Source organism: Callorhinus ursinus, unplaced genomic scaffold (genome assembly GCF_003265705.2).
Source record: "Callorhinus ursinus isolate GAN/ISIS: 27379988/994484 unplaced genomic scaffold, GSC_fseal_2.0 scaffold48, whole genome shotgun sequence".
Lineage (NCBI taxonomy): Eukaryota > Metazoa > Chordata > Mammalia > Carnivora > Otariidae > Callorhinus > Callorhinus ursinus.
In genome coordinates this window covers 5321624-5343857 of record NW_027397110.1, presented here as the reverse complement: position 1 = coordinate 5343857, position 22234 = coordinate 5321624, and the positions used below count along the sequence as shown (strand labels likewise).

The 22234-nt window shown below is 48.0% G+C and overlaps 1 protein-coding gene across 7 annotated transcripts in view; it reads right to left on the bottom strand.

Moving 5' to 3' along the window:
• Positions 1-22234, bottom strand: part of EFCAB6 (EF-hand calcium binding domain 6) — a 219833-nt gene that overhangs the window by 22972 nt on the left and 174627 nt on the right. For all 7 annotated transcript variants that reach the window (XM_025882318.2, XM_073882664.1, XM_073882663.1 and 4 more), the window contains 2 exons: positions 20306-20501; positions 17042-17233 (listed from right to left, as the gene is read on the bottom strand). In XM_025882318.2, coding sequence (XP_025738103.2) covers positions 17042-17233; positions 20306-20501 — 388 coding nt within the window. The remainder of the gene's footprint in view (positions 1-17041; positions 17234-20305; positions 20502-22234) is intronic.

The following is a 22234-nucleotide window of genomic DNA, read 5'->3' as shown; positions in this document are numbered from 1 at the left end:
AAGCAGGGGGAGTGGCAGGCAGAGGGAGAGGGAGAAGCAGGCTCCCTGCTCCTCAGGGAGCCCGATGCAAGGCTCGATCCCAGGACCCCAGGATCATGACCTGAGTCGAAGGCAGTCGCTTAACCAACTGAGCCACCCAGATGCCCCCATAGTGGGGTCTTAATATTTATTCAAAGAAAGAGTGAATAAACAATGCATCCATACAATGGAAAATGTCACAACCAATAAAATGAATGAAGTGGCAGGATCCTTGCATTCTGCTCTGGGCAGTGGCCCAGGATCTATGTTAAAAAGCTCCGACATTGTCACGATGCAAAGAAATGGAAATGAAAAAAAGATTTGATTTTTTTTCTTCTAACAAACCGGCAAATTTCTGATTGAAGATATCATGCTGGAATAGGTGAATAACATATCTGAAGCCATAAAAAGTTCCTCTCCTTTGACTTAGTACCTCTCCTCTAGGACTCTCCTTCAGGAAATAAATAAGGTGAGCTCACGGAACTACAGTTGTTAAGAAGTCTTCACAAAATTAACAAGATTTTACAAAATTGGCAACAGTTTGGATGTCTGACAGTAGGGAAACAGTTAAATAAGACATGATATTTCTTTTAAGATCTTATTTATGTATTTGAGAGAGAGAGAGCATGCCAGTGGGGGGAGGAACAGAGGGAGGAGGAGAGAGAATCTCAAGCAGATTCCATGCTGAGCGTGGAGCCCAAGGCAGGGCTTGATCTCATGACCCTGAGATCATGATCTGAACTGAAATCAAGAGTCAGGCATTGAAGTAACTGAGCCATGCAGGTGCCCCAAGATATATTTCTATAGGATGGATTACAATGCAGCTATTTAGAATCTTTCAAGGAATAATTTAATAATATGATATAATATGATAAAATGTTTGTGATGTACTAAGTGGAAAAGGATCCATAAAATGGTCCAAATGATCGTGCATACACACACACACACACACACGCACATGCGTGCACATGCACAAACCCACACAAGTATTAATGCTTATTCTCTGGGTGTGACTTTGCTTCCCTCCCCTCTCAGGAAGGGAAGCAAAGTCAGGAGGCTGACTGGAGCTCCCAAGCTGGGAGGGTCAGAGGTCCTGAGGTCTGGGGCTTGGGACAGTCTGGTTTGGTTGTGAATGACTCTGAGGACAGACTGGCCAGGGAGCCCTGCTCAGTGGGAGAGCCTGGGCTGTGAGTCACACCCTTGCTCTCCACCTGTGCATAGATCTGAGTAACACCTGAATCTCAGCGCCCCAAGGGGTGGGTGAGTGCCTGTGCTGGGCACATGTGACAAGCATGTGTGCACTGCCCTTGCAGAGAATGAACGCTCAATGCCCGCCCTGAGTACTGTCCTGAGTCTTTCACAAACACTCGTGGGACATCTGCTATGTGCCAGGCACTCTTCTAGCCTGGGGAGGAAGAGGTAAGAAGTAATCCTTAAATAAGGTCTCTACCCAGGCAGAGTCTCTAGGGGGAGGAGAGAGATCAGGGCAAAGCTCACCCATAAGGGTGAGCAGAGATTCTAAGCGGGTTGTGTGCTCTTAGAGGGGGCAGTGTGCTGTGGACACAACTGGCCTCCCTGAGGAGGAGATGACTGAGCTGGGAGGCAAAGGAAGTGCAGGTATAAAGTCACCTGAAAACCCAGAGCCTGAGGCCACGTCCCTACTCAGCAAGGTGGGGAGGCTGAAGAACAAGAAATGCTGGCCTGCAAAGTCAGCTCTTCCCACAGGCCCCGAGTCGCAGCCCGAGCCCCACCGCCCCCCTTCTCCTCGGGCCAGGAGGGCGGGAGGCAAGGGGACACACACGGGCACTTGCCAAGAAAAGAAGCAGCACCATTTCCTGTCCAGACACACAAGAGTGCGGGTGATTGAAACTTCTCACGAAGGGGGCTTTGCTGCCAGTTAGAAATAGTCTTTTGCCTCCTGCAAAAATAATTATTGTGTTTTCACTGCAGAAAACTTAGAAATGACAAAAATGCTACAAAGAATAAACAGAGATCGCCGATCACACTGCTACCAGTGGCACCACTGTCATCACCTTGGTGACCAGGATGCACAGCTGACCTGGAGGTCCCCAGGCCCCGCGGATGGGGCCACCCCACTCCGCATGCCACGCCGCCCAGAGCATCCCCCGGCCTCAGAAGTGCAGAGCCCCCAGGTTCTTCCATCAGGGCACGGAGGAGCGGGATCTGTCAGGCGCCCCTATCTGGTTCTCGTCCTGCTTTTGAACAAAGCCACTCAGCCACTGCCAACCTGGCTCCGAGGGACTGAAGACGCCTGGGAAGAACAGATGGCTCTTGGTCTGGCGCTTTTGTGTCCCTGGCACTTGTCACGTGATCATTATATCTGAATGGGGAAAAATAGTGCTTTTTCTATAACGAGAAGGAATGTTTCTCCTAATCAGAAAGGACACCACTATCTTCCCATGTAAATGTCACTTTCCGATACTAACTAGGCTTTCCATAGAAGGCACCCTCAGGATAGGAATGATGGCTGGGGCACCGGGAAGGGATCAGGCATCGGGTGCCCACCTTTGTCCACACCGTTATCTGGAACAGGAGCCGCGGGGCCTGCACCTCCATGCTCCTGCCTGCGGCCTCTCATCCAACACCCGTATGCACGCCGGGCTGTTCTGGGTACTTAAAGAAAAGTGGAATCTTATCCACTGTAGGTCTGACCCAGCTAGAGAATGATTTCTACGTTTTGAAGGAATTTTTTCTCATGTACTCAAGGGTGTTCATGGAGCCTTGTTTTATCCAACAACTGTCCCTCTTTATGTTGCAGGGAAGTAACAGACCACCACTGCCAAGAAGAAAATTCCTGGTCCCCTTTGTGACTTTATAATGTTGGCAAAATATATAAAAGAAACTATGTCCCAATACGGGAAGTATATAATCATCAAAGAGCCTATGAATAACACGGGGTGCTTTTCAGTTTCAAACATATCCATAGATCTCATTTAGTAAACAGCAAGTCACAGTTTTACCATGTACACCTGTGGTTCTAAATCCGGCCATTGCATGGAATCACCCAAGAGGCTGCCCCAGTGGGTGGCGGTCAGAGGGAGGCAGCCTGGGTGGGTGGGGGTCAGAGGGAGGAGGTCTGGGGCAGGAGTGGTCAGAGAGAAGTGAGCACGGGCCTGTGCAGAGTTCGTCTGGAGCCCATGCCTTCAGCCCAGCTCCAGGGCTCCTCTCCCTCCTGCAGCCTGAGGTCTTTGACACTGTCTTTGGCTCTGACTGGGGTTTCTCCGAGTGCACACAGCTGCTGGCTGAAGAGGTGGGGAGAGCCCTGTAGGCACAGTGCTGGGATCCCCAGACCATGTCCCATCCTCCCAGCTCAGGCCAGACCTGCCATCTCTGGGTGCCTCACACCAGCATAAGAAGAAGGACCCCGGCTGCCGGGCGCAGCTGGAGGCGGTGGTCCCGTTAATCCAAGTCCACCAACCTGGATGGAGCACAGGGGCCGGGCGCCACACTGGTCAGGCCAAGGGTGCTGGGCCTGGAGGGCGAGGACAGTCTCCCATCAACCGAGGGCTTTGGGGTTGGCCAGAGCTGAATGGAGCTGAGCTTTGCCTTTCTCTTGTGACCTTGAGCAAGACATAGCACTCCTCTCGGCCTCATTTTCCTCCCAGGGATAAAAACAAAACCATCTCAAAGGGTGGCCTGGGATTTCAACAAAACGACACAGCACAGTGCTCGGCCCCACGCCTGGCAAAAATGGGCTGCCATTCTTGCTGCTGCTGCTCCCAGGGGCTGTGATTCCAGATGTTTCTGCCCGAGTCTGACAGACCCGGGTTCGAGTCCCAGCTCCTGATTAACACCGTTTCTATCGTGAGTCGTCACAGAGTCATTCTGGTACATGCTATTGTCCGTAGGTCAGGCCACCTGCCAGGGTAGTGGAAGCCAGGGCTGAGATGTGGTCATGCAGCCCAGGAGCCTGGGCAGGAGCTCAGGGACACCGTGGACATCCCACAGAGCCCTGGCTCTCCTGGCTAGCTGCCCCGGGCTCAGATTCAGGATGGCTGTGCAAGAGCCCTGCTCTGGCCTCCTCTGGCTGGTGACTTCAAGCAAATCGCTTCATTTCTCTGGGTGTAAGTTCTCCATCTGTAAAGTAGTGATAGCCACAGCAGTGGAAGAGAACTGCCTCATAAGAATCATCCAGGAGAAGGCAGACACACTCAGGGAGCACACCATCCATTTCAGGAAGGTGCTGTACAAACCCATTTGGAAAAAGACAAATGAGCCTGTCTCTGCTGCAGGAAACTCACATTGAAGTGGTGGGGGAAGCCCCAAGTGAGAAGCTTGCTGACCTAACCCACACCTGACCAAACCAAGGGGAGGGAGGGAGGGAGGGAGCAGCACCCGAGGAGAGGGTTAAGCCGACCGCAAGAACCAGCTGCAGGCAGGGCATGCTCTGGAAGGGTTCACTGAACCTGGAAGTTTGTTAGCTCACATGCTGTCTATCATACTCTTCTTCTAACAGGTGGAAAAGAGAATGATTCCAGAAAAGAGCCTTCTAGCATCCTTTCAAGTTATGTCCAGCCATGATCGTGGCTGCCTTTTGAAATCAATTTGCCATTAAGTCATATCCCAAACAACTTTTCTAGATAACAGGAAGAGAGAACACAATAGGGAAGAAGTGGATTGAAGGGTCAAATAATCCAGTAAAGCTGGAAACAGAGGTGCACACAGTTTCCTGTGGAATACTGCATTCGAGACTTGATCTCTTCCACTCTCCCTGTGTCCACATCCTTTGCCATGTGACTTTGGGATTCCTCGCACTGAAGAAGCTGGGAATATGGCTTTGGATTCAGCTGTGTGACTTGCTTTGGGCAAGGGAAGGTTAGCAAGTATAACGTGACCGAAGAATTTAAAAAGCACTCGAATGCGTGGGCAAGCCCTCCTGTGCTGGGGGCGCTGTCTTGAGAAGAACAGGCCCCCAGCACAGCAGTCTGAGGAGGAGGTGCAGACACGTGGAGCAGAGATGTCCCAGTCAAGCCCCCCCGCCGAGCTGGGCCACCCTACAGATGCAAAAATGGAATACATGCTCACTGTCATGGAGGTTTTGTGGTTGTTTGCTACCTGGCGATAGCTGACCGATGGAGTTCTGAATGTCTAGTTAGTGAGAAATAAAAAGGGGTGAGCTCAGAGTACGGAGAAAAGAAGGAAGCTGTTGGCATAGATGGTTTTCCGGCTGTTGGTGTTCACTCACGGTGGGCACGTTGCTCGGGAGCTTTGTGACCCTCCTCCTGTGGGTGGCCAAGGGGGCAGTCACATGGCTGGCAGCAGTAGGACCAGCAACTTGGTTTAGCAAATCCTTTCCAGCTGTCAGATTAGAAACATGTTGGTGTATTCATTCAACTACTACGAGGGTTAAAATTAGCTAATCAGATTGCATGATTCTTCCACTAAGTTTTGTTCTGAATACTTGGGGGAAAATTACATAGTTTTTCTATGATTCCTTACAGGAGAAAAAAAAAAATCCCAAAACTTCACACAGAGTAAGAACACAGCAGGTAGCAAAACTCCTAATTAGAAATACTCAGTAAAGTATACCTCCTTTTAAAGAACAGTATAATTACTTCTAAGAATTGAAAAATTGCTTCATTTGATCAAATATTTTGATTAGCAAAGAAATTAATTGTACTGTATCTCCATTTGTATTTACAGTGAATAAATGAATGTTAAAAATAACAACAGCAGCAAAGCTGCCTGTCAAAAAAACAGAAAAAAGGGACAGAACATAGAAAAATCCAGCTGAAAATACAGTAGAAGCGCTGTGTGCAAGCGCACTGCCACAGACCCTCACGGCCGGGTCGAGAGCCCCGCGCACACCCCCGACAGCGCACTCTTGTCTGTTAGGAGGTCTCGAGCTCTGCGCCACCAGGGGACTGGTGCCGATAACCCAGTGCGCTATTGGCAGACGTGGGGGAGTGACTCTAGAATGCCAGGCATAATCCAGGTTTCCCGGTGGCATGACCACTGCCTAGACCTGAGATCTCTTACCACGCAAGAATTCTTTCTGGGCAATGAACAATGGTCAGCCCAAAGAACCTTCCTTCGGCAAGGCTACAACCAAGACGAGCTTCTAATCAGCAGGGCTGGGCTTTGAGAGGTCGGGACTCAGCTGTGGCTGGTCCCCAGGCTACTCTCGGGCAAGCTGACGATGGAGCTCAAGACAGTCTCATGGCAAAGCCATGCTCTTCCCCTCCATCATGACTCCGGCCCCCTACCACATACGCAAGAATCCAAACACCTACCAATAGTAGGGAGGTGACAACTCATACATATGACGAGCGCCCACCTACTGAGTATCAGGCACTGGCCCAGGCACAGGGAACAGAGCAGTGGATGGCAGACGGACCCCCTGCCCTGGAGGAACTAAAACTTTTGGAGATGCCTGAGGAAGCAAGCAGGGAGGAGAGACCCACCCTGGGCCTGCCTCCCAGAGCCCTTCCCCTTCTGGCCTCACCCCCGCCACCACCACCTCTGCCCTCTCCCCTCACCTCAAGCCATGCTAGTCATGCCCACAGGGAGGGGTTTTCCCCACCTGGGTCCCTGCACACGGTGTCCCCACGCCCAGGAAGCCCCATCTCCCAACATCCAGACTTGGCGCAAGCTCGTCCAAACTGTTTGCGTTCCTCTTTGCCCTGATGATGCAGAGTAAATCCCCCTCCTCCTCTGGTTCCAAGCTCACTTCTGTCACACAGCTCGACATTCACGAAGGATCTATCCGGATGTCTTTGCAAACGCCCAATTCACAAATCCTTCGGTAGCGTGAAATTGCCATAAAATGCAGAGAAATAAAGCAAACATTTGAGCCGCCCCTTCGACCCTTTAATGATTCAATAAACTCATGGCTGAAGTCATTTATGAAACTATTAAAATAAATTCTTCCACTCAAATAAATTCCACACCATATAATCACATCATTACTAAACACTAAACATTAAACATGCACTCACTGAAGTAGGAGAGAATAAAAAAAATAAATAATGAACGCAAACATTTTGGGTTTGCTCTGTTCGGAACCATGCAAAGCTCTTCCTGCATTACACGCTTAATCCAAGTAACATCCCCATGGAGTGGACGTGAGGACGGCTCCCATCGGCCAGGTAGGACTCCAAGAGCGCGGGCATGCTGGCTCAGCACTTCAACTCTACCTCAGTTTGCTCAACCACAAAATGTGGATAAATGATAGAACCCACACCTTCAAAGGCTGTTAGGAGGTTGGCCAAGTTAATGTATGTAGGGCCTTAGACCAGTGTCTGGCTCCAGCGCGGTGCACACATCACGGGGGGTGGGAGGGGGTGCAGGGTACGTGACTTGCTCCTTCCTCTTTATCCCTCAGCATCGACCATCCAAATTCAGGCCTCTTTAAAAGGCAAGAGATGGGACATTCTGGTTTGCACGCCAGTGGTCACAGCCATTTCTGCCAAATCAATAGTCACTCCCGGGGAACTTTGTGTCTGCCTCCTCACCTGCCCGGCCCCCAGGGCTGGCCCAGTGCCTGGCATACATTCTTATCCACATTTGCTGAATACTGAGAGTTAGATTCTTCCAGTAGAATGGGGCATCTAAAGCCAGAACATAAACAGTTCACTGACAAGTCAGACACCTAGTCATAGGATCATAACCAAGATACTAGCACCATCTGTATTTTGGATTTTCTCTGCAAGACTTATTTGGGACAATGACTTCTTGGGTTGACTCCTGGCTTCCTGATATGGTCATGACCTTGTACAATCAATGGTACAGCTCAACTCTGGTCCTTAATTGACCCCCCAATTGCAATTAAATTAGCCTGTCATGACTCTGGAGGGACAAATGGAGGGGGGCCTGCCTGTACTGGCTGGGCCACAGTCCATTTATTTGGAACATCTAGGTAGCATCCCACTGGAGCTAGGAATCAAGAAAGGATGCCAACTCAGATTGGAGAGGGCATGCTTGTGGAAATGTTTTTGAGAATGCCAGAGGGAGTGACAGACCCAGGCTGGAGCATCGGAGGAGCTGGAACAAAGAGGTGGACCAGAGCCAGTCCCTGCCCCCCAGGAGCAGGGGATGTTTGGGTTTGAGAAAAATTCACTAGCTCAAATTCACAGTAACTACTTTACTAGAAATTCAGTTCGGGTATGCTTTCTTCCAAACCTCGCTGACTGGACTGATCACTTCACCGTCTGCCTGAAACAGTTGTGTTTGAAAAGGGGTCCCTCAGATGGAGAAGTGGGGGCAATGTGACCATCCCCCTGCCCAGGTGGAAGCCAGCCTGGCATGGCCCCCTTCCCATTTCTGCCAGGGGCATCAGAGACCAGGCCACGCTCCCTTTGGTGGCCACCCTTGTCCTGCTCCCAGCAGCATCCTACCTGGCAGCTGCTAGGGCAGTAGGCCCCCGGCCCCTAGTCCTTCCCAGGAGGCGGCTCCGGACCCAGGCACCTCCCAGGATGCCTGGTGATGTCAGTGCAGGAGCTGTAACAGACGTAGATCTGGGAGAGTTTTTAACCTTGAAAGGATGTCTCTGCATATGCTAAGTGGTAGTCAAGTTCAGCAGGTTGTACACCTAATTCTTCATCTCCTGGGACAATGTGATTTTCGTTCTGTGGCTTTTATCACTACAGTTGGCCTGAAGTGGGCTGTCTGTATTAGTGCAAATACTGGGTCAGTGCTAGGACTGGTGCAGACGCCAATGCTCAGAGGAAAGAGACACTTGCTTGTGCCAAGGTACCAGCGCTCTCCACCCGTAGGGCAGCCAGCTCTCCAAACTCAAAGGCCCAGAGAGGGGAGGTGGGTGGGTCCTGTCTGCCTGGTTCCCATGAGGTGCCACCAATATTCAAGGCTATGGGTGATAATATTCCTCTTCCTTCAGCTTAGGCATAGTGAGGCCAAGAGCCCCTCCCCCTGGCCTGTCACCAAGGCCAACCCAAGTGTCCGAGTTGGCCTGAGCTGCCCCTCACAACCTGCCACATCCTCAGTGGTCTCCCGGACAACAGGTAGTAAATGTTGGCTGGCAAGTGCAGAGTGAGCGAAATTTAGGGGAAATATTTAAATGTCACCGAAATTATATCAAGAGGACTTAGCCTTTCTTGCCATCAGGAGCAAGAGTAAATAACAGTAATGACACAGCTTAATAATTTACTTAAGTCATCCCTAATAATCTTAGAGCTCTTTCCTGAAAAGGGAGCTCCCCTATTCTTTATCCATTCATTAAAAATACATGGACACTGTTATATTTACAATAAAAAGAAAGATAAATCGAAGTAACGCTGTTGGCAACTAACATAAATACAATGTTCATAAAAGATTACAAACATTTTGATGTGCTTTACGGATCCTTCTGCGATTAAAAACTACAATCTTAAATTCTCTCTCAGAAACACCCGTCTTCAGGTTATTTAACATCTCACTGAATGACTTTAAAGATCATATATTATAAACACTAAGCAAGGGAAGATCTCATTGGCTCTCCGTGCTCTATGATGTGACAAAATAATTACTCTGCCTTAAATAAGGATGCATTTTGTTAAAAAATTCCATTATTTCCATGGTAATAAAGTAGAGAGATTTTATATGGGTTTCTAGTATGTCTTTTACAAATTCTATTTCTGCTCTGAGCAGTATTTTTATATTCACAGAAGATACTGAAAGTGCACTTTCAGACTTAAAAGAAATGTTAAGCAGGAATGATTTTCTAAAAACAAGGTGATCTGCTCTATTTTGCACATAGCATTTTGAATGTAAAATGTTTTTCCCAGAAGTGAAAAAGAGGTATTTGCTGAGGATGGAAATTCAGATAATGTTTTCACCTGGTTTGTGGGCATCTTATGAAAAAGGTACGAATGCTATCATTCAGGACTTGTCCTGTCTTCTTTTTCGCTAAGTCACTGAGTTGGATTTTGGTTTCAATACTCTGTTCTCCTTCTTTTATGCCACCTAGGTTCATGTTTCTCATCCGGGATGTGATGGTTTGGCAGGAGCGGGGAGGCAAATTCCTTACTCCTGTCTGCAAAGACGGGTCCCTTTTCTTCCCCCAACTCACAAGCCTCTGGGCCCACAGGAAATCCCGAGTGTGGCTCTCAAAGCCAAATGTGGGGCACGAGAATGACTCGGTGCCCCAGAGATGGAACCTGGGCTTGGGCATGTTGAATTGCACCGGCCCCAGGCCAGTGACCGGCACTCTGAGCTGCGCTTAATGAAGCAGCAGAAGGAGCAAGGAGGGGACCATGCGCCACGGTGGAGCCGCATACCAGGATCTGAAATTAATGCAGCATCTGCTCTGAGAAGCACTCAGATGATTTTCACATGTCATGTGTGACAGGCATATGAGACAGGAGATCAATAGAAGTTTTGGAGGACAGATTTAGCAGGGTATCCAATATAAGAAACGGATTGTGAGTAGGTGTAAAATTGTCATTTCTACTCTCTGCATACTTTCAATCTACTCAAGGCCTTACAAAATGTGTTAACTACAATTCCAGTTGTTCCTTTTCCAAGAACAGACTGGGTTTGGCAAGGAATTATTCACGGTGAACCTCCTTTGCAGGGAGTGGTGCCGGCTGTCTTAATTACATTTTGGTGATCTCCTTTTAATTACTTGCCTCCCGTGCGTCCCCTAGAGGGAAAGGGTGACTGGTATCATATTTAATGAGCTTGAGGAGGATGCATTAACTATTCCTATTATTTGTTACTTCTTTCCCTTCTATTAAAAACACCAGCCCAGGATTAAATTTCAGAAATCATCACAATGAAGACAGGCTCGGCTCTCCCACACTCTCCTTCCCATTCCAGCCACCTTGACCAACCTAACTCACGTCCTTGCTCAGAAGTCTCAATGATCTTAAAGGGACTGAACTCTGGAGTAAGGAAGAAAGGGCAGGGATGGTGGTCAGCCCCTGCCACCACCTCCCCAGCCATCCGCAGATCAACAGGAGGAAGGCAAACCCCCACACGGCCTGCCCTGAATCGAACCACCTCTGGTTGCCCCACATTGAGGCCCCACACCCCATGCCTTCATGCTTTCAGCCTAGAAGTCCCTTGATCTGCCTGTCCTCCGGGCCAGCGCACCTGTGCCCAAGTATAGGCTTCTCAACAAAGCCCAGGGGGTGGCCCCGGCAGTGCCATGGGTCTCCCCGGCCCCAGCCTCTTCCAGCCCAGCATGCTCGCTCCTGTCCCTAAGCACCTTTCCCATCGTTACTCACGTTGCAATTAATCTGAAAACCTCCCCCCAAGAATGTTCAGTGAAGTGTTTCCACTGGTGAAGGAGACCCTGTGAAGGAGATCAGGAAGCAAGCTGGCAACATTTGAAGCTTTACCCTTGGTCGGGTAATTCCAGAGTGGCCAGAGATGCTCATGATGACCCGCGAGGGAGGATGGCCGTGACCACGCTGAGCCGGAGCCCTGCCTCCTCGGCCGGGGGACCAGCTGGCCTCTGGACCCCGGGGTGTGTTGAGGACTCCAGGCGGTCAGGCACTAAGCCGCTAGAAGGGTTTGGGCTCATACTTCTAAGTGCTCACTAGAGGCACGCCAGCAGCATGAGAAGGCCGAACACTGGAGGCACCTGCAGGGCCAACGCTAGGGGATCGGCTCCATCCATTAGCACAGCCCTGTCCCAGCACACCCCCTCCTCCCTCTCTCCTCCCTCTAGAAGCAACAAGGAGGGAGCCTTTCCTGACTCTCAATCCCTCATGTAGCATGGATCAGCCAAGCCTGTCTGTTCCACTTTCCAAATGTATCTAGAATGGAGCCACGCCAGCAGCAGCCCCCCCGAAGGGCCGTGAGCACCCTCCCTGCTCTGGCCCTTGGCCCCACGGGCTCTTCTCCATATGGCTGCCACAGTGATTTACTAAAGTGTAACTCAGGTCATGATGCTCCTCTAGCCCTTGTTCCTGTATGTTACTTGGAGTCAAAAGCAATTCGATCTTTACCATGTCCCCAAGTGACAAAGCTGCCTGCATATCCCTCCCTGACTGCATTTCCTTCTCTCAGGCCCAGGGCAGCCACACCTGGAGCTGATGGGACACCCTCCTGCCCAGTGCTTGGACTAGCTGTGCCCCTGACACCATCCCCTAGCGGTCACCTGTTCCCTCCCTCACCTCCTCCGGCTCTTGGTTCCAGCCTTTTCAGATCTGCCCTCCTTCTGTCCTGCTTTACTTCTCTCGGCAGCATGTACTAGAATCTGACATAGGATACATTTCTCATTTCTTGCCCGTCCCCCCTCCCTAGAATGCAAGCGTCTGGAAGGCAGGGGCCATGTCAGTTTGGCTCACTGCTGACCCAGCACCAGCTCAGTGCCGGCCCATAGTGGGCCCATAGGAAATGCTGGTGGATGGAGGAGTGGGCGAATCCACACAATGGGATGGCACACATCAAAGGCAATCCACGTTCTAGAGAAAAATCAATAAAGTGGACGGTGCCAACAATAGCACAGTAAGTGGAAGAGCAGGCTCCAGGGGAAACCCTGCAGGGGAACCTGGAGCGGAAGTGGGGAAGCGGGGTGAGAAAGCGAGGCCTCACCTCTCCTACCCAGTGGTCTGTGAACAATGCCCAGGAGGCTTGTTTAGGAAATTGAAGGGTGACCCAGAGGTAAGAAGGTATGTGGCCACTCTGGAAAACAGTATGGAGGTTCCTCAAAAAGTTGAAAATAGAGCTACCCTACAATCCAGCAATTGCACTACTAGGTATCTACCCCAAAGATACAAATGTAGTGATCCCAAGGGGCACCTGTACCCCGGTGTTTATAACAGAAATGTCCACAAGAGCCGGACTGTGGAGAGAGCCCAGATGTCCATTGGCAGATGCATGGATAAAGAAGATGTGGTCCATATATACAATGGAATACCACTCAGCCATCAGAAAGGATGAATACCCACCATTTGCATCAGCATGGATGGAACTGGAGGGGATTATGCTAAGCAAAATAAGTCAATCAGAGGAGAAGCAATTATCATATGATCTCACTCATATGTGGAATTTAAGAAACAAAACAGAGGATCATAGGGAAAGGGAGGGAAAAAATAAAATAAGATGAAATCAGAGAGGGAGACAAACCATAAGAGACTCTGAACCATAGGAAACAAACTGAGGGATGCTGGAGGGGAGAGGCGTGAGGGGATGGTGTGACTGGATGATGGGCATGAAGGAGAGCACATGATGTAATGAGCACCGGGTGTTATGTGCAACTGATGAATCACTGAACTCTACATCTGAAACTAATAATACATTATATGTTAATTGAATTTAAATAAAAAAATTTTTAAAAAGAAGGTATATAGCAGTAACAAGTTACAGTGACTGCTTTCTGGGGCACAGAGCTGGGGGGAGAAGAGTTGATTCAGTGATCTCTCCTTTTAATGGTCTCGCCACTGTTCACTTTCCTCTCCAAGGGGCATATATTACTTTGATACAAATACAAAATGACTGTTAAAAAAAAAAGAATCTTTTAAGAGTTGAGAAAATCTCCAACAACCCCCAAATCAGTAGCATATATGCTCTGTCCTCGACCTCACCCCCAAAAGATACGTGTCTAGAAAACAGGATCAGAGGTAAATATACCAAAATGTTAACAGTGATCGCCCCTGGGGGTGACTTTAATTCTCTCCTTCAAAATTACTGGAATATTCCAAATCATGTAAAATGGACATAAGCGACTTCTACAAATATTAGCTTAAACCACGTGAAATTGTCAGTATTCAATCATTTGTGGCTCTAAAAATGGTGATTTCATATGATTTGACCCAATAGAAAAAATTATTTAAAAAAACACAGGGCTGTTTTCAAGATCAATAAAAGTATTATTCCTACCTCCTGGCTTCAGTTATTTTATTTCTTTGGATTCTTTTCTTTAGGAAAGAATCCAAAATGTCGCTATAGAAAAAAAAATGTCACTATAGATTTACACATGGAGTGTTCACGGCAAAGTAACTTAGAATGGCAAAAGCTGGAAAAAAGTCTAAACCCTTAAAAATCAGGGAGTCGATGGAATGCTACACAAACCTCTGAACCCACGTTTGGAAGACCTTTCAGGAACGTGGTGCAATTTAATTTGAAGGAGAAAAAAGCAAGATCCCCGGTTATGTAGGCAGTGTTACTTCCACTGTGTAAAAGAATACGATATATTTGCACACCTGTGTCCACGGCAGCGTTATTCATAACAGCCAGAACGGGGAAGCCACGCCAGCATCCCCAGTGACAGATGAATGGCTAAGCAAAATACGGTGTGTCCCCACCATGGACTAGTATTCAGACTTAGGAAGGAAGGAAATTCAGACACACACTACATGTGTGAACCTTGAGGGCATGAGGCTGAGTGAAATAAACCAGCCACAGAAAGACAAACACTGTGTGATTTCACTTATACGAGTAGTCAAAACCAGAGACAGCAAGTAGACCAGAGGTCAGCAGGGCTGCGGCAGAGGAGTCATGGGGAGTTAGTGCCTGATGGGTACAGTTTCCGTTTTGCAAGATGAAAAGGGCTCTGGAGGAGAATGGTGTTGGTAGTTGCACAGCAGTGTGAATGGATCCTAATACAACGGAACTGTGCACTTAAAAATGATTGAGATGATAAATTTTATGTTAAGAGTATTTTGCCACAATAAAAGAATTGGGGAGAAACACATTAGAAGGGGAGAACAAAGGACGTCCGAGGCAGTGTGGCACATCGAAAGAAGGTCAGCTCTGGAGGCCATGCTGGGGGAGGAGGCCACGCAGGGGCCTGACTTCCAGAGCCTGTCCGTGTCCCACGGTGAGACTGTGGCAGGGACCGGCGCGTGCACAGCGGGGGCTGTTCTTGCCAGCACAGCATCATCCTGGGGTTTAGAGCTCTGTTCGCTCTTTTATACTTTCCTGTATTTTCCAAAATTTCCACAATGAATATGTATTTCTTTTAAAGTCAGGAGAGGGTGCCTGGGTGGCTCAGTTGGTTAAGCGACTGCCTTCGGCTCAGGTCATGATCCTGGAGTCCCTGGATTGAGTCCCGCATCAGGCTCCCTGCTCGGCAGGGAGTCTGCTTCTCCCTCTGACCCTCCCCCTCTCATGTGTTCTCTCTCATTCTCTCTCTCTCAAATGAATACATAAAATCTTTAAAAAAAATAAAAAACAAAGTCAGGAGAAAAAGTATAATCATTAAAAACAGTGAGGGTCACCATAAACAGAGAGAAAAGACGAGTTACAGGCCAGGAGGAGGTATTTGTAACCCCCATAACCAACAAAGGATTAGAAGCCCTTTCACAGACAATGGAACTTGAGTGGCTCATAACACAAGAAAATGTCCAGCCTTCCTAATATTCAGATGGGCAGAAATGAAAACGTCCGACAATACCATGGATTACCGGGGCCCTGGCGCGTTATGAGCTCCAGGTGAGGCTGGCAGGAGCGTGCATGATTGGTAGGGCCACAGTGACGGTCCCAGGGATGCTGAACACGAGCCTGCCCCACGCAGGGGGACTCCTGAGAGTCACAAGGAGACAGACACAGAAGGCTGGCTGGCGCTTTGCTTGTAATGGAGAAGACTGCAAACAACCTACATGGTCATTAGCAGGAGGGTGATAACTGAATGGGGTGTGTTCACCTAATAGAATATATTCATTTGATGGACTAATTTTATAGTAGCCTAATAAGGAAATGAACTGAAGCTAGTGGAATAACATGGATACATCTTGAACACATGATAGTAAACAAAAAAATAAGTGCAGAAAACAATACACGATATGGTACCATTGATACAAAGTTTTAAAATGGCAGCGCGATAGTATCTATTGTTTAGGAATGTCTGTCTAAATAGCAAAGATGAAAGAAGTCACAGCCCCACAGGACACGGCGCACACTGAGGGGCCTGGAGTTGGGAGCGGATTTCTTGCTCACAGAGCAGCTCTACCGCTTGCCATCAGGGTGACTGTGCACAAATCACAGGGTCTCCATCTATAAAAAGGGATATTAATAGCACACACCAGGTAGTGCATCAAAGCGGGTTTGAACGGGTTAATATATGTAAAGGACCAGGAAGAGTGGCCCTCAGAAGGCACTATATAGCATTTGCTGTTGTTATTAGTATTATAACAAACCTCAAACCTTAAAAATGTTCACACTGTTTGCTCTAGTCATCTAATTTTCAAGAATTTGTCCTAGATCAGTGATGAAAGATTTATGCACTTAGGCGTTCAACATACATAAAAGTTTGCAATTGGAAATGACATTAAGTGTCCTGCTGCAGGGGGGACACCTCAATGTATTGAAGGACAGGCCTGCTGTGATTTGACTGTTGCATTAGTTTGAATTGTTCACGTTTATTTTCATCCCCCGCCCGTGTGGGCAGGGACTGTGGCACTCGTGTGTTGACTCTCAGTACAGAATGGCGATCAAAGAAATCTGTGTTGGCTAAAACTAGATTGTGATTATTGCTAATGGTGTTGGTCCACTTACATTTAGAGATCAAGAAACAGCCACAGAATAAACAATTTGTGCAGCCAGAAATGCAGTCCGAGGAAGGAGCAAGAGTCCTGTAGTCAGCCACACATCCTCTTCCAGGAAGCCCTCCTTGACTTTCCCAGCAGTCTTTCCTGTGCCGAGCATGCCTCTGTTAAAGCCCACTACCTCCGTGTTTACCTCCACCCCAGACTCGGCTGACACATGTCCCAGGGCCCAGCACATAGTGGGTCCTCAACAAGTAATCTCCCTAGTGGGGCCCAGTTCCCTCATTTCCAGCTCAGGGCCTGACATAGCATGGGCCTCACGTCTTTGGATGCCAGATCATCTTCAGGGATCTAAGATTCTCGAGAATTCTCAAATAACCAGATAAAAGCAAGCTCCCAAACTTCCAAGAAAAGAAAAGAAGATAGAAAAAAGAGTTTTCAATAAAATACACATATTTACCTTCTAACATTCTATGTAGAATTTATACTGAATTTTCATTTGGAATTAGCTAATCACATGAGGTGATTGCCAATTTATCTGGTGTGATTTTAATCAATTATCCACTTTGCAAAAACTACTTTTAGCCCATTTTCAAAGAGAGATGCTTGCGTGCTGCTGACATCCTTACCTCTTCAAAGAAGGAGCTGAAGTTCTGGAGAAAATATTTCCAATTTATATGGGGGATTAGATGAATTTTCAGTTTTCTCAGAAAATAATGGTACTGGTTGTCTGTGAGTTTGTAACAGAAATCCTTAAGAACTTGTCCAAAATCTGAAGCCTTTACAAACCCAGTGTCCTCTTTATCCAATGCAGAAAATGCCTAAAAAAAGAGAGAAAAGGCAGATGCTACTGTCAAGTGACTATTTCAAAAATATTTTTCTGAAGTATTGCTTTTCTGAATGCAAATGAAATCAAGTGCATTCAAGTGCCCTGTAAATTCTACCTTACCAACAAAATGCACGATGATTGAGAGATGGGGACAGGTAAAGCACAGGCCCAGTGTGAGAGCTCCGGTACTGAAGAGAAAAGTCGCTTTGCTGGCTCCTCTTTGGATTCAGAGAGGCAGAGGAGTGAGGAGGAGCCCTGGCCCCCTTTCCGCAGGTGAAGCCACGGGAGCTCCAAGGATGCTCCCGGGTAGAAACCATGTGCCCAGAATCTCCCCATCCTAGCTCCTTGGAGCATATGTCCCTTGTAACGGGGGGCTCAGATGCAATCCCACCACATCGGGGTATGGGGCGGGGTTCTAAAGGTGGAGACTGATGTAGGAAGAGGAGTCAAGGGACCACCCTCTCCCCACTCCCACCCTGAGGCTTGCACATGGAGGCTGCTGCCCTTTCCCCACCCTGGGCCAGTGTCCGCACGGCCTCGCCTCACCAGAAGGCCCCTGTGGCCACGTGCCGTGTCCGGTGTCTGAGGTGCTGGGGTGGCCAGGGCCAACCCAGCGGTACAGTAGTCAGACTGAAAAAGTGCAAAAACGTGCTATAAAAAGAAAGCACATTTTTTTCCATCTGTCGAAACAAAATCATTCATTTTTATTGCACTAGGAAATCTGTATCAAGTGGTAGGTTAAGATCTTTTTTTCTTTAGTAAGAATTTAATGTGCTCGCAGACCCCAAACCAAATTCCCTTGTGGTTAATTCTCATTCAGGGCTAATTAGGCACATCCCATCAGCCCATGGGGGTGGTGATATATGTGTACAAAATTAACCTTAAAATACTGTCTAGCTTTGGGTTTTTTGTTTAGCCTGTGGTAACAGGACAAAGCTGTGGAGAGTGGAAAACCCTCTGACCACCAGTTCGGAAGCAGACTTTGAACCAGGCTCTGCCGCTTACCAGAAGACCTTAACCTCTCTGAGCTTGGCTTCTTTGGTATACAAAAGAGGGACTCTGTATCTCATAACATTCTGTTTTACTATGGCCCCAAACACACCTATCTGTGTACCTGGTACACAGTGGATTTCAAGAAAGGATCATGAACATGAGCACGGTCAACTGAGCATTTGTGTGACCTGCACTTCCCTGGGTCTGCGCGGCCTCCCCCGTGTGTCAGTCCGGCCCACCGAGCCGCAGGACGGGTAGAAGAATCAAAAGTTAAGAGGCTTAAAAGTCTATAAACTCTTCAGAAATATAAGGTATTGTTGTGTCATTTCAGAAACAACAGGTCTGAGACAGGTCTCCAGTGATCTGTAGAGCTGTGTAAATGTGCCAGGTGTCCTCCCTGATGCCTGTCCTCAGACATCGCCATTCCTTCTGCTCTGCCCCCAATGCTCTCCCTCCCTCCAAGCCCTCTGCCAACTCGCTTGGCCAGAGGCTCTCCACTCTCTGGCTTAAAACATCTCTTGCCTAAAGGGTGTTTCTTGGAAGTGAGAACCACGGTTTCCCCCAAAGGTTCTAAGGACATCAGTTTGAGAAACATCCTGATAGATGTTAATGGTGCCCCTTTAAGTCAGAGGGGGCAAAGCCAACCTGCAAATGGATTTATTTGGCTTATATCATGCTTTTGAAAAATCTGGAATATATGCTGACATTTAGAAATCAGGAGGTTTCATAGCTTCTCATGAAAAAATGACAAGCTCTAGCAAATGGGGACCCAGGTGGCTGGGGCTGAGGAGAAGCTGCCCTTTCGAAAGGGCTGTGTCTCCAGCCTGCTGTGGCCACCACCCAGCCCCCTTCATCATTTATATTGCCCCTGGTCGTGGTGAACATCCAAGTGTGCAGAGCTCACTGGGTAACTGCTGGGCCCGGGGCCATCTCAAGCACAAGCTCTGGTCCGAAAGGCACATAGGTGGTTTTCCAGATGACCTGCATGGTTTCTAGATGACCCACAACATATCTAGACTACTTTTTATCTTTAGATACTCATTAAAATAAGGACATAAAAATCTTAAATCCTCACAGAGAACTCCTAGATGTGAAAAATGTCTGCTCTCCAGTATAAAGGTCAAGTTCGCTGACCTTCCAGAACTTTCATAGGCTGGCTGGGTGGCACTTGCCTTTCCCCTGCTCTCTGATCTCTTATGCTTGGACTCCAGAGCCCACCTGGCCTCCCTATGCTGAGAGGATTATTCACGTGGGGGAATTAGTGAGCATAGTCCTAGGTTTTGGAGAGGGTCTGTAAGTCCACCTATGGCAAACGTAGGGCAGAGCTGCTCTGACTCCACCTCGCATCGCACAGGATGCTTTGGATTCACCATCTCATTAAGCTGTAAGACCTGTCCTCTGCAGACAGAATTTTCTCTTCTTCCTACTGTTGCAGGGGACACTGAGGTATGGATCTGTCTGGGGGACCATCACCCCACCAGGAGCATGGCCCAAGCACTATTTTCCAAGGACTCTAGTGGGGGTCACAGCATCATCCCCATCTACACCAGGGCTTGGCACGCTCCACAGTGTCATACAGATGCTAGCTATAAAATGTCATTGTGCTCGGGGGAGTGCCTTCTTGCTCCTCCCCTGGCTCCTAGTGGCCTTTGCCATGAGTCTTGGTGCTGTAGCTGGGTCCTGGCCAACCCTCCAAGGCCACCTCATGCGATGGGCCCAGTGCTCACAGGATGTGTTGGGCCTCCTCACCTGAGGACTCTGTCCTCTGTCCTCCTGGCCTAGAACCCCTTGCCCTCATTCCAGACACAGCACTTGCTAACCCCTGAGCACTTCTACATCAGAGAGCACCTGCTGGGCACAATTGTGGTAGCTTCCTGTAGAGCTATGGATACACATTTGTTCAAATGCACAAGCTGATTTTGACTGACCCATCCGAGTCCTGACACCCCATGAGAGTGAGGAGAGGCGCAGGGGTCCAGGAGGAGAGGAAGGCTAAGAGCCACTTCTCATGAATGGACATGAGCACCAGCACTTCAGTTTCTAGACTAAAAGTACTTTCAGTCTGTCATACCATTGACAAAGCCACATCGGAGGAGGCAACAACTTCTTGGACGTTCTTGACAACGTCCTCTGGGTCCAGTGTTGAGAAATTGACTTGCGTGTTCTCCTCTTTTTCTTTTGGCTGAGGTCTTATTGGCTTGCTGCTCTCCACCGCTTTCAAGAAGTCAAGGTAATTGAAGGAGTTATCATGCCAGCTGATTCCCCAACTTGTCCCAAAAGAAAGAAAAGAATACATTAATTACCAAAAAAAAAAAAAAATCCCTATCACATATTCTTTCAATAAATAGTTGCGGAGCAAAGAACAGTGAGCAGAACGTGAGTAATGTGAAGACACTCTTCTCTGGCCTATGGGTGCACGCACGCCAGTTGCTATGACGGTAGACGGGCACCCACAGGTACCATCATATAACAGAGCAAGGTGAGGGATAGACGTGAGGGCTGCCGGGGCCACAGACTGTCCTGCCCTGAGGCTCTGAGACTTGAAGGCTGGACAACAGGGCTCAGGCTTCGGGGAGCGGACGATGGGAAGAGAAGGCCCAGCTAGGGCACCTGATCCACTGACTGGGGCAAACCAAGGTGCCTCAGCCGAGATGTGAGGCTTGCAGAACGGCGGTACGGGGAGATACACCTGGCAATGGGGTCAGGGACAGTCTGGAGGCAAGGTTGGGGGGCGTGGGCGCTCAAGGTTGTGATCATTGCAACCTCAGCTAGTGAGTGCTGGGCTGAGAAATGGCAGCGGGATGTGAAAAGAAGGGAAATACGTCAAAGAGCGTGGAAAGGCACAAAGGAACTGAGGAAAATGGATGTCAGATTCTTTTTCAAGATTGGCGGAACAAAGGTGTCAAGCCGAAAGCACCCAAGAAATAGTTTTACAAAACCTATACGCTTAGTACTTTCTCAAAGAGAAATTCTGAGTGCACGTCTCAATGAGGACACACCAGGTAGAAACAGAGGCTCCTTCCTGCCCTCAACTCTAACACAGAAGAAAATATCTTTAAAGTCTAGAAGAATATATTGTGAGAGAAAATCCCAAAGTTTCATGAGAACATAGAGCACATTTAAAGATGTAATAATTCAAAATAAAGTTTAACTGCATTCAAAGTTCCCATTTTTGTCACTTAAAGTCTCTGAGAATTACTGGCACTCTGACACCCAAACTTTCTATCAGCAGGGTGGAGTGCACATCAAAGAAGAATAGTGTGGAACGTTGGTTAAGCCAGAGAGAGAAGTTTCTAGAGACTCAGATATCTGCTTCTAAAGAAAACGAGCCAAGAGCTGTGCTTTTCCAACCCACAGCTGCAGAGCGGCCTTCCATGGGCCCCGCGTCGCTGGCTCACATGACAGAGACATGGAGGAAAAGGCTAATCAACTCTATTTCATCAGCAGGATAAATTGCCAACTTGGTATTAAAATTTAGTAATAAAATCAAATGCATATGCTAATCGCAGTATTATTTAGAAAAGTCTATTTTGGATCTGGAAACGAATAATCTACATATAATTACAAATAACAGAGATGTTTATCATCAAGAGGTCTTTGAGAAGAAACAAGCAACCAAGTGTTGGATCCTTATTAAGGTTTCAATTTGTAAAAAAGTTGATCACCCCCATTGAAAGGTGGACTACAGAAATCCCACAGTCTTTTTGTTGTTACTTAGAAAAGTACCAAGCCTAACTATGTTTTAATAAGACTCTCTTACAATCATTTAGTTAATTATTTATCTGGTGCTGTTTTTCTATGATTTATTCATTGAATGCATATGAATTCGCATTCAGCTGGAAATACATTTAGTGAGAGGAGATCCTGTTCAAGGAAGAAGAGAACGTATAGGCATATTTGAGGAGGAAAGGGTCCTTCTTTTCATTACACACACACACACCACACACCACACACACACACACACACACACACACACACACACACACACACACACACACAC